The sequence below is a fragment of the Carlito syrichta genome, unplaced genomic scaffold, assembly GCF_000164805.1.
Source record: "Carlito syrichta isolate Samal-C Ts95f unplaced genomic scaffold, Tarsius_syrichta-2.0.1 Scaffold314850, whole genome shotgun sequence".
Lineage (NCBI taxonomy): Eukaryota > Metazoa > Chordata > Mammalia > Primates > Tarsiidae > Carlito > Carlito syrichta.
In genome coordinates, this window is record NW_007258946.1 from 575904 (window position 1) to 588220 (window position 12317).

At 55.8% G+C, this 12317-nt stretch overlaps 1 protein-coding gene across 1 annotated transcript in view; it reads left to right on the forward strand.

Moving 5' to 3' along the window:
- Positions 1-10815: 10815 nt before the first annotated feature.
- Positions 10816-12317, forward strand: part of EDN2 (endothelin 2) — a gene marked incomplete at its 5' end in the record, with an annotated part of 6524 nt that continues 5022 nt past the window's right edge. Inside the window, one exon of the mRNA XM_008072106.2 lies at positions 10816-10841. Within this exon, the coding sequence (XP_008070297.2) occupies positions 10816-10841 (26 nt within the window). The remainder of the gene's footprint in view (positions 10842-12317) is intronic.

The following is a 12317-nucleotide window of genomic DNA, read 5'->3' on the forward strand; positions in this document are numbered from 1 at the left end:
CGCGAGGGCAGGGCCAGCCCGGCGGCGGGGCCCGCGGTGCGGGAGGGGCGGGCCGGGGGAAGCCCGGCAGGGACGCCCGCTCCTCTTTCGGCCTCAGTTTCCCTGTCTGCCAAGTGCGATGTGCCAGGCAAGGCTGTAAGGACGTGGTGTGAGTTATCTCAACCAATTTCTCACAGCTACCCTATGAGAAAGGTCCGGTCACCATCGTTATTCAGATGGGGAAACTGAGGCACGGAGAGGTTACAGATAAGGAAGCTGAGAAACGAACTTGCTTGAGGTCATGGTACTGGCCCGCAGCCGAGCTGGGATTTGAACCCAGGTTGTGAGGTTTCAGAATCTACGAGGGCCCCCTCAAGTGCGCAGGCAGGGTGCGGCGCGCAGTGGGGGACCTCCATGCCCCCTGCCCCTTGGTGGTTGACGCTGGTCCACGGGGCCCCGGATGCGCCAACTGTCCCTTGCTTCACCTCTCCAAGCCTCATTCCCTTACCCTGACATCAAGTGGGTGCGGCAGAAGGGGAGCCCTCCAGGGGTTGTTGGGGGAATTACATGTGAAGATCCAAGTATTACTGTACGGTGGGGGGAAGAGGGAAAAGGACGGTTCGGCTCGACAGGCCTTGGTCGCAGCACCCTCATCCGGGGCATACGGGCCACGCCACAGTACAAAGAGGTGCTGAGCTGAAGCCTGGAGCTAAAGCGGGGCCAGGCTGGGGCGGTGTCCCTAGGGCAGTCAGGGGACCGCCGCTCGGAGCCGCCCGTGCCCGGTAGGGTCTGCGCTTGTCAGCGCTGGAGAGTGAGGCAGGGAGAAGGTGCCTGCCCAGGATGCCTCTGCCAGCCTGGCCCCCTATCCCCTTGCAGCTTGATTTCAGGAAAAGTGAGCTCTTTGGGGAGCTATGGGGGTGCCGGGCGCACCAGAGAAGTCCTCTTACCCTGAGCTTGCAGGAATGAGGCGGCCAGCCTTGCTCTTGGGTGCCAAAATAGACCCAGCTGGGGCCCTTCTGACAGTTCGGGGAAGGCCTTGGAAAGAAGCCTGTCCCCCCCACCCCCCCACAGCCCCCAATCAGCACTGATTTGGGACTACCTGGTCCAGACCCCACAGCACAGATCCAACACATTTCTTCTGACTCCACTCTGACCTCAGGACAAAGGTCAGTCCCTCAACTTAGTATTCAAGACCCTTTTGGTCTAGTGTTCAACCTCCTCTCTTACCACTGAATCCCTCAAGCTGTTCATGCCAGCTCCTGGGGCATTCCAGGCTCTTCTAGACCTACGGGACTTTGCCATGCCACCCCTCTGCCAGAAAAGCTTTCTCCACCTCCATGGCCTCACTCAAAGTCTCCTCTTCTGGAAAGCCCTCCAGAGCCCCAGGCAGTGGTGTCACTCTTCCCTCTAGGGTCCTGCAGCTCCTTATCTGTCCCTCCCTTTCAGCCATCAAAGAGCCAGCACAGAGCACAAACTGGCCTCAGGCTCAAAGCCTTCATCCCAGGTCCTCCCCACTCCCAGCTCGCTGTCCCAGGCAAACTCGGATGCCCTCGTGGTCCCTCTCCCCAGATCCCAGCTTGACCAGAGACCCACAGCCCCAGCCCCAGGTCTGACACGGGAGTGTGCTCAGCATGTTGGCTGCTTGATGGCGGAGAGCACAGCCTTGGGGCCTGAAGTCTCTCCTCTCCTATTCATGGCTGTGTGACCTCGGGAAGCTTATGCAGCCTCTCTGTGCCTCACTCCCAGACCCCTCCCTGCCCACTTCTCAGAGCTGCTTGGAGGATCAGATGAATGAAGGCCGGGAGAGGGCTTGGCACGTGGGCACAGCTCCCCACACAGTGTCATCATCACCAGGTCATTAGAACAGACCTCCTTTGTGCCCGAGGCCTGGGTTCCAAGGCTGGGCTGCTGGTGATGAACTCAGAAGCAGCCACGGGCTGACTCAGGCTGGGGAGGTGCCGGGAGAAGTGGCGGCTTTATGGTCAGCCTGAGCCAGCCAGGCTCTGGCCCACCCCTTCACACCCCCAGGTTTTACCCAAATCTGAGACCACGAGAACTTCTTAAACCCATTGGGGCCTCTTATCTGGGGAGATAACAGCCCCCACCCCTTGGATAGTGAATCCGTTCAGTTGGCTGCTGTGTGACCTTGGCAGCCCTCGCCCTCTCTGAACCAGTCATGGGGAATGCTGGGTGGGAGCAGTGGCAGTCTCCCAAGACTCCCGGGCATGTCTTCCAGGCAGCCATAGTGGTGCTCACCTACTGCATCTGGGTCCAGAGGAATGGCTCCCACGCTCCTTCTCCTCTGTGTCTGGCCCACAGTGGTGGTAAGAGCTCTCAGGAACCCTCTGGCATTATCCTCCATCTCCTGAGAGTCTGGAGTTATTATTTACATCTGATACATTGGGAAACTGAGGCCCAGAGATAAGAAGGCTCTTACCCAAGGCCACACAGGCAGCAACCAGGACACAAGTGTGGTGCTGCAGCCAGGGTGGTCAGAGCCAGTCTGCTATAGGCCCCTATTCTCTGCCTGCCCCCTCTTCTACTCACCTCTCCCGAGCTCCTGCTGTGTGCCTGGGCTTGGGCAAGCATCCTCAGCTTGTGAGCTCCTCACCTGAATTCGTAGGATGGAGCGGAAGTCAAGACTCAGGGAGGTGGAACTGCCTGTCCCAGGTCACACATCCTAGGGGTAGAGTGAAATGCCCCTGCTCCATCTCCTTTACCAGCCCTCTCCCCAGTCTGGCAGGGTTGGGAGGCTCCAGCAACACAAGGCCTCAGAGAGCCTAGGAGACACTCTGATCTCACAGAGAGACGCCCCCTGGCTATGGGCAGCAGAGGAGGGGATGTGCCTGTCCTGCCAGGTTGAGCTCCCAGGCCCGCCTGGACCAGCAGCTCCTTGCCAGGCCTAGATGTAAGTGTGAGGTCACTGGGCCATCCCAGCTCCCTATCCAATCTCGTTATTGTGACTCAGGCCCACCTTACCCAAACCTCCTCCTCCTAGAGGACCCCGCCACTGGCCTGCCCTGTGCTGCCCCCACTGTGTGCCCACCTGCTCAGGGCCTCTCACCAACACACTGTGCAAACAGCCTGCTCCTCTCCTCCAAGCTCCCAGAGTTCCTGCCACTGATGGCCCCGGAGCCAGGCTGAAGGATAGGGGGCTTTTCTTGCTGCCTCCACCCAGACTCAGGCCCTGAGTTTGATGATCTTCAGAACCTGCTCTGGCTGACTCTTTGGCTCTGACAGGAAAATCCAAACTGAGGTTGAGGGCTCAGGCCAAGAGCTCAGGCTGACCTGGGTTCAAATTCCTCGTAGATGGGTGACCTTGGACAAGATACCACTGTTTGCCCATCTGAAAGATAAGGGTAATTAATAATAATAAGGTGCATTCCATGATGATTCTATATGAAACTGTACATGCAGCCGGGCTCGGTGGCTCAGCCTGAAATCCCATGCTTTGGGAGACTGAGGTGAGTGAATTGCCTGAGCCCGCAGGTTCAAGACCCGCCTGGGCAACTTGGCAAGATCTCATTTCTACAATAAATTTAAAAATTAGCTGGGTGTGGTAGTGCGTGCCTGTAGTTCCAGCTACTTGGAAGGCTGAGGCGGAAGGATCGCCGGAGCCCAGCAGGTCGAGGCTGTGGTGGCCGGGAGCGGCCACTGCACTCCAGTCTGGGCGAAGAGTGAGAGTCCAACTCAAAAAAAAAAAAGGAAATGTACATGTCAGGATGGTAGTTAAGAATGCAGGCCAGGAAGCAGGCAGGCCTGGATTTAAATGACCTTGAGCAAGTCACTTCACCTCCCTGAGCCTTGGGCCCCTCATCTGTCAAATGGGACTACTAGTAAGTGGTTTCCCACCGCAATGATTAAATGTGATAGCATAACAGCGTCTGGCACATGGGAAAGGTTCAGTAAACAGTAGCTATGATGAATTCCTAAAGTGCTGGGAATACCGCGGGCCAGCCTTGTCTCAGTGAATGGCGGGGCGATGGAGAGTAGATGGTCCATCTCTTCTGCTTAAGATGGAGACGCATCACGGAGCAGTTCTGAGTACCCTGTGCAGGCCAAGCACTAGACATCCCCGGGTGGGTGCAGAAGGCTCTGAAGAGGTCTTTCTGGGCACGGCTGACCTCACACTTCCGTCTCCCAGGCACTCCAAAGCATCACGCTGATGCTCAGGTGAAAGGGGTTTGCCCAGCTGGGCACTGAACCGAGCCTACAACTCCATGTTTCTCTCCTCCCAGTCTGGGAACCACCTTCCTGGACCCAAGGCGCCCTCATTTCCCATCTCGGGGACCCCTCTGAGAGGCTCAGAACTCATTTGTCCACTGAAGGCTCCCAGAAGCACTGCTAGAAACCCAGTTTTCCAAACCTGTGTGCTGCCTCCTGTCCAGAAGACTTTATCTTATTTCCTAATTCTTGAGAGGCAGGTCCTGGAGCTGAGGACCCAGTGAATGTAGACTGGGGAAACTGAGGAAGAGTAGCCACCAGGAGGAAAGCTTCACTGACCTCCCCAGTTCCAATTCAAGATGTCCACATTGAGCATGTGATGATCTGGAAGAGGGCTTGGGGGCTGGGGGAGGTAGTGTAGGCGAGGAAGGGCAGACACATTGGGATGGCACTGACCTTGAGGTCACACGGAGGCCTGGATTGGAACCCTGATCATTACGGGCCCAGCTACCTAAGCTCTTGGAGTCTAAAGTCTCATCTGGAAATGGATGGGTTGACATGCCTTGAAGGGTTATTGCTGTAAGGATGAAGGAAGAACAAGGACGTGGCTGTGCTCTCTAACCAGGTGTCATGCATGAGAGTAATGGCACCACCGACTGGAGCCTTTCTCTCTTAAGCCTCTCCACAGACATATCGCCACCACCACACGCATCTGATCGATGAGGGACCGGGACTCACAGGAAGAGGAAAGCACACGTGAGTGAAAGGTGGGTCTTGGATGCAAAAGGAGGCAGCCGGGCACCAGAATGAGAGCCCTCAGCCACCAGCCTAACCCCCAAGGAGAGGTGGCTCTGAGTGAGAATGATGGAGGTATCTTGGGCGGAGCTGGGAGGCTTCCTGGGGGAGGTAACATTTGTGATGGATCTTGAAGAATGGGCAGAAAGAGGAGGGGAGGCCCCAGCTTGCACAGAGGCGAGGGGCAAGTTGGTTGTGCACTCGGGGGAGCGGACCCCCATGGTCTAGTAAGCTAAAGCTTGGACATCCAGACTTGCCTTGATGGGATGAGGCAGGAAAGAGCTCGGGGTTGGACCCCAAGTAGGCGCCGTGCCAGGGTGGGCTTTTCGACTTTGTAAGGTGCTTCATCCTGATGCCACATTCTGCTGACTGAAGCCTGGTTTTTGTAGGAAGACAGCTTGGCCCAGAAGCCTCCCAAATTTCAGCACACTCCCTGTCTGGTGTGGTACTGTATGGCATGCTGAAGTAAATGTGGGTGAGTGAGCAAGGGTGGTCACTTGCCTTGGAGAGCCTAAGGGACCCAGAGCAGCAAGGGGCCATTTGCGGGGACTCGACCCACGAAATGAAGATGGCACAATTCTAGTAGCACCCTACACACACACACACACACACACACACACACACACACACACACACACACACACCACTCCTTCCAGGAGTGTGTCCATAACACAAGGCCCACACACACTCTGCAGCCCATAATGGGCAAGGAAGAGGGGACAGAGACTGGCGGCAGAGCCTCCTGTGCTGGGCAATAAGCCACTTCTCACATCGGCGCCCCCAGAAAGCCTCTCAGCCACTGTGAGCTACAACTCTTCTTCTTAGAGGCCTTTGACAAATGTGGCTTCTGGCACTCAGGAAGATAATACCATGGTGTGCCCTTGGTCGCATGGCTAGTGAGCAACAGAGCCAGACCCCAGACTATTCAACCCCTGCCCGAAGTACCTCTGGCCTGGCACAGCTCCAGGCACTTATCCACAACGGGATGGAGAGAGTGAGGGGTTCGAGCCTGAGTCACAGGCTTTGAAGCTGGCACTGGATCCACCAAGCCTCAGAGGTTCCAGGGGTGGGTTGGCCCCTGACTCATCCCCATACCCTGAGTCCACCCCAGACAGTGCCTCCAGCTCCTGACCGCCCTCCTGTCTGCCAGAACCCAGGTATGCCCCTCCGGGTCATTCATGGCTCAGGATTTGCAGTAGCTGGGCTGGAAGGTCAAGGCCTTCAGACAAGGAGGTATCCTGGCTACCGCTGCCCAGGAATGTTGGCCAGGAATCACAGTGAGAACCCCGGTGTCACCTGCCCGCTGGGCACTGAGTGATCCTGATGACCAGACCATTCTTTTTAGCTGACATTTAATTCTATAGTGAAGTGCTATACTTCTGCATGGCTCAGCCTCCCAGTGGCTCACCCCTTCCCAGAGGGGAAAGGCGGCCTCCTGGTGGGGCCCTGGGTGCATCTTAGAAAACATGGGTTCTAGGCAACAGAGTGGGTGTGACTCTGAAAAAATACCAGCTGCGTGTCTTGGCTGGTGGTGGTGGTGGGATGGAGGAGAGGGCTGGGGTTCAGCTTCTCCAAGCACAGGGGCCCAAGCCTCAGAGAGAAAACCATGCAGACCTCCCGGGTTTCTAGGATCCAGACCTGGCGGGGAGATCTCTGGTGAGCTCCTCCTCCTCCCTAGATCTCAGTTTCATCAGCTGGGTCAAGGGCCCGTCTATCTCTCTCTGACTTTTTTCTTAAAGATCATTTCAAGTCTTTATCATGAGAGCATTTTAAAGATGGTATCAAACAGGAAAGGGGGCCTAGACCTCCCTCATTAGAAAGGGTATCTATGCAAAGTCACAGGCTTTGTCTGATAAGACTAAACTGTCCTGTCATACTCCATTTCACCCCCGTGTTTGGCATAGACCATGTGCCCAGACCTGTGCTAGGCCCTGGGGTGGGGATTCCAGAGAAGACCATGTCTCAATGAGCTCATCATCTCAGTGGGGCAACATATCTCTCCCTAGGAAATTCCTAAATGATGTTTCCAGGACAAGTGCAACCTGCTCTTCAAAGCTCTTCAAGTTTTACCCTTCTAGTCTCTCCAACTTCATCTCTCGTGTAGCAGGACAGATGCATCGGAGGCTGGTTGAATAGATGTATGAACGGAAGGATGGTTGAAAGGTTAGGTAATGGGTGGATGAACGGATAGACAGAAGGAAGAACGAATGGAAGGAAAGGTGGGTGGATGGGTGGATGGACAGGCAGTGGACAGATGGATACTGGATAGTTAATGAGTAGCTTAATAGATGACTGGATGGGGACATGAGATTGATGGGTGGATGGATGGATGATAATGAATGGTTAATGAATGGATCGATCGATTGAATGAATGGGCCATGAGAATATGGATGGACGGATGGATGGATGGTGGATAATGGATGGTTGATGAAGGGATGGATTGAATGAAAGAGGACATAGGAAGATGGATGGATGGATTAGTGGATGGGTAGATGGTAGATAGATGGGAGGATCATTGGATGGATGTGACACAGGTTGTTGGTTCCACAGCAGATGAGTATAAGGGAACAGCTCTGCCTCATGCTCATTGTGTGACCCTGCCTAAGTCACTTCCTCTGGGACCTCCTCTTCAATGTGCATCATGAACCCAGCTTGCCTCTCAGGTCTGTGTTTGGCATCCAGTGAAATAAAAATGAAATGTCCATGCCTACATAAGGGCTGCGGCCAGACCTCAGCCACTGGCCTCTTAGATGTGTGCTATGTGCTGTGTTTTTACCATGGGGCTGAGGCTCCCCTTAGGCGCAGGTAAGTGGCCTGCCTCTGCTCCTGGGCCTCCCATTTTCTGAGCCTGCTTAGGGCTCTCTGCCTGTGCAAGCAGGGAGGTGTCCCTGGAGAAAGGTTTCTGTGGGAAGGCTTCCCGAGGACAGGGGAGTCAGGAGGGCACACTGGGGACACACAGGGCTCAGGGATGGGACTTTGTAGCTGCACAGACCTACCTGCTTTCCATCCTTGGTTCTGCCACTTTTTATCTATGGGACGCGGGGCAAGTCATCCTCTCTAAGCCTCAGTTTCCACACTTATAAAATAGAGACTGATTACAGTATCTACCCCACTGGTGTGCTGTGACAGTTAATGAAGCTAACGTATGCAAATCACCTAGCACAGGGCTTGGAATAGATGAAGTGCTTAGTAAGTGCTGGCTTACCCTAGTGCCCTAAAAGGCTAAGTGGGAAACCAAGCCCTTAGCCCTTTGGAGGTATTGCAAAAACTTGGAGTTCAGAAATTTCCATCCAAGATGCTGAGTAGTCCTGAGTTGGTTTTCTTATTTCAACGCTTCCAGAAGGATTCATATGGTCCCTGGACAAGGGTGCCCTGACTTAACAGTGTCTGCTTTCGGCTGAAATTCCAGCAGTTCCGTGGGCCTTGCTGGCCCTGTTCTGATTACCCTTAGATGAATAACAAACAGAGCACATGAATTATTCTTTTAAAAGTACAGTTTATATGGGAGATATAAATCTTTCCAAATGGGGTGAGATGGAGAGAGGAGGAGAACTGACAAGGGTGTCCTCCAGGGAAGTCGTGGAGACCAGGGGAGCTAGTCCTGTGGGCTGAGGCTGTCCTTGTGGAGACCCAGCGTAGGGACAGTGGCGTGGGTGGTGGCAGGCCCTGCTGGTTCAGGGTGAGCTATGGCTGATGGCAGGAGGCCCAGACCACCCACCAGAAGGAGGCCCTGAGGTTGAGTGGCCCCAGGCCCACACGGGGATAGCCTGACCCACAGCCTTTGGGACAAGTGGTGATGGGTATGTCTGAACCTCTTGAGTCCCCAAGCCCCAGCCCAGGCTGACTCCAGGGACAAACCCTCCCCAGCCCCCAGCCCCTTCAGGCTCTGCCATCTCCTGGGGTCAGCTCTTCTCCCCAGTTGCTTGCTCTACCAGGCCACCCTGATGGCATGTGCCTGCAACCAAGACACTGTGTCCCTTCCATCAGGGCTGCAAACAGAACTTCTTGAAACCTACTGGACCAGGTGGCGATGAGGGAATGGCTGGTTTTCCAGAGGTAAAAGAGTGGAAGGCCCCAGACTGGGAGCGAGAGTCCTGTATCAGAGTTTGCAGGGCCTCCATTTGGGGAGTTCTAAATGCAGATCAACTTGATATTGAATGCCCTAGGCAGTCAAGCTGAGAGCATCTCTCGCCACTGTCAATGGGAAGGCAGGACACCTGAGGCCAGAGAGGGGTTAGGACTGGCCAAGGCCACACACCATGAGAGCAGACTGGAAGAAAGCCTCCTAATCCAGGGTCTCGAAGGCAATAACAGGTACCTGCTTCAACCCAGCCCCGTCCTGGTGGACAGCATCACCAGGATACATAGTCCTCACGCCCAAGCCTCGTGCATCCAGCACAGGGTCCTCAGCTGCTGGACAGCTGCTTGAAGGTGCCGTATTTCCTCTTAGTGCTGGGGTTGTAGAGGGAGACAGCCCAGCCTCATCCCAGGGCCCTGGCCTTCCTGCTGGTGGGAGCCCTCCTGACAGCCATTCCCAAGGGACTCAGGATCCCGGGCTCAGCTCAGACCCCTGGGAGAGCTTCATGGGTGTACAGGAAAGGGTGGGGCTGGATTAGAAGTCAAGCCCCATCACTGACTTGAGCAAGCTGTTCTTTTTCTTGGATCTCGGTTATCTCATCAACCAAGTGGGAGTGGGGACCAAGGGGGTTTCTAGAGGGTAGTTTCTAGCTCTGTGTCTTACCCAAAAGTACACTCGACTGCTGTCTTCCACACTGGATATTAAACTGGTGCCAAGCCTAGAGGGAACAAATCATTTTGTGTGCACAACAATTCCCTCCAATTCTGAGAAGGTGGGTCCTCTCCACCCTCACCATCATTAGTCTTTACAAACCGGGTCAGACCAGGCTGGAGCCCCGGGGCCAGGGGGCCATGCAGCCAGGCCCCCTGGAAGGTCCAGGGACCGTGTAGTCAGGACAGTTATGGGGGGCAATGGGGAGCAGCCAGACGAGCCACGAGGGACAGAGGTGACTGTCAAGGCCCAGGCTAAGTGACCCAGGGGCTGGGGCTGGTATTTTTAACTCAGCTCAGTTTTCCCTACCTGGAAGCCAACTCCTGTCAATGGGGCAGAGCTGTTCCCGGAACAGTTTCAGCCCCTGAGACCTGAGCTCGCTCAGGTTCCCAGGTCTGGCCTCTGTATGTCACAGAAGCCCTGCCTGTCCAGCTGGAGCCCAGGCCAGGGAAGGAGGGAAACCGGAGCCAGGCCCCGCTCACAGCTCCCTGCGCTGACCCACGAGGCTCGGGCAGCAGCCTTACTGTGTCGTCACCCTTCACACCAGGGAGGTACCCTGTCTCCGAGTCCATTTAATGCTTCTATTATGTTTCCCAGACTCAGTGCCTCTGGTTCCCTATTGTCCTGAGCAAGCATTTTGCATTTGTGTAAAGATTAGACACGTTAGAACCTCCCCTCTTCTCCCTACGGTCTTTCTCCTTTACTTTCTCAAATCCAAGTTATTTCTTTCTTGCTACGTACTGCTTCCTTGTTCTCCCTCCCTCCCTGTCTTCATCTGCCCCCCTGTTTGTTTTCCTCCCCACTCTGACCCCCTCCTGCTTCTCCCTCTTTCTTCTCTTCACGGTCCAGTGGTTTGAATTCTCTATCCAGCCCCCACCGCCCCCCTGACCCTCCTTAGTTCCGTATTTATATTTTCACAGCGGCTGATAGACATGACTGGGTGTATTGCTCACCTCATTCCAGAAATACTCTTCACAATTCTTAGAGAGGCACGATGTGGGAAGGCAGTGAGCACTGCACTGGGAGTCACTTGTGGTTTGCTTGAGAGACTGAGTTTGGGGGTTCTAATGTCCACTCTGCCACCCACCACCTGGATGGCCTTGCTTCTGTCTCTGGGGCAGTCATAAGCTGACTCCTAGATGATAACAGCTGCCTCCTGGGGGTTATGGTAAGAAGTTGTCGAAAGTACTCTGCGCGCATAGTAGGTGCTCAGGAAACATTTGTTCTTGCTTCCACAGCGGCCAGCTCAGCCTCAGGGACGGAGACAACACTGGTGAGTATTGTCCTCCATCAGTTCTGCCCAGCTTTTTCAGAATCTCACACACACACACACACTTGCGCTGGACACACCGTAGGAAGAAGCAAAACTGCCTGCTCCTTGTGGTTGTCTATTTTCCCCTTCGTAAATGTCCAATGGGAAAGGAGCTGCTGGATACAGGAACTAAAAACACGGCAGCCCGGGCTCCCCAGTTCAAGGTCAGCCATGTGTGACCCCCTCCCCTCCTCCACCTCAGACAGCACTCACACGGCCCTACTATGTGTGGGGCGGGCTCCAGGCCCTCGAGGCTGCCGGGGAGATAAGCCCAATGCCATGAGTCAGGCCGGCCCAAGAGGCACCGGCTGTGGGAATTCCGAGAAACGAGAGGGCCTTTCCTGTCGTCCCTGGAGACTGGGTCCCTGGGAAGATGCCGGCGAGAAGTGGACTCTGAGCCAGGCCTGGGCAGGAACAGAGCGCACCTGCCGATTCCCCGAGCTCTCAGAGCAGCACATCCCTGCTCTCCTCTCCAGAGGGAGGGGGCAGAGTGCCAGCCCCCAGGGAGGCCCCCTCCCCCACCACCACCTTGCCTTTCTTGCAGGCAGGAACCACCGGGGTAAGCCCGGGCATTCTGTCCTGTCCAGGAAGGAGACCACTCAAGGGGCCCTTTGGGGGTGTGCCGGCCAGGGTATGTTAAGCATCCCCGTTTGGGCTCTGTTTTGCAAACAAGGAAACTGAGGCCTTCGGCTGTGGCTGCGTAGCTAAACAGCTTCTAGAAGAGGCCTGAACTGCTACTCCAGGCCCTGGGGTGGGGTGGGGTGGGGGTGGCCACCGGGCACTTCCTGGATGAAGTGGGGATGAGGCAGCTCCAGGCTGGTCAGAGGTCAGGCTAAGCTGTGTCCTTCACTGAAGGAAGCAGGCCCAGAGGGGGTTCTGACTCGCCCAAGGTCACACAGCCTTGACAGGGCCTTTCACCTCCCACCCAACAGAAGGGCACCCTCAGCCTGGTTGGCAGTGGGCAGGCAGGATGGATGACATGACCGGGTCTCCCCTGAGGAGGGGGAGGGTTTTGCTCATGGGACCTCCTCCTCCAAACGCTCAGTTCTGGGCAAGATGTGTGGAGCATGGAGCAGTCACAGAGAGAGAGGGGAGGGGGCTTGGGCACGCTGGGGTGACTTGAGGAGCCCCAGGAGGACTGGGAGGAGCCCCTGGGGACTGCAGGGAGCTTCAGGACTCCCAGAGGTGCTCCAGGCATGAAGGGAGGAGCGGGCCTTCCACCTCCCCCCTTAACCGTGGAGGCTGGGGCGGGCCGGGCGCCCGGGGAAGAGGCGGTGT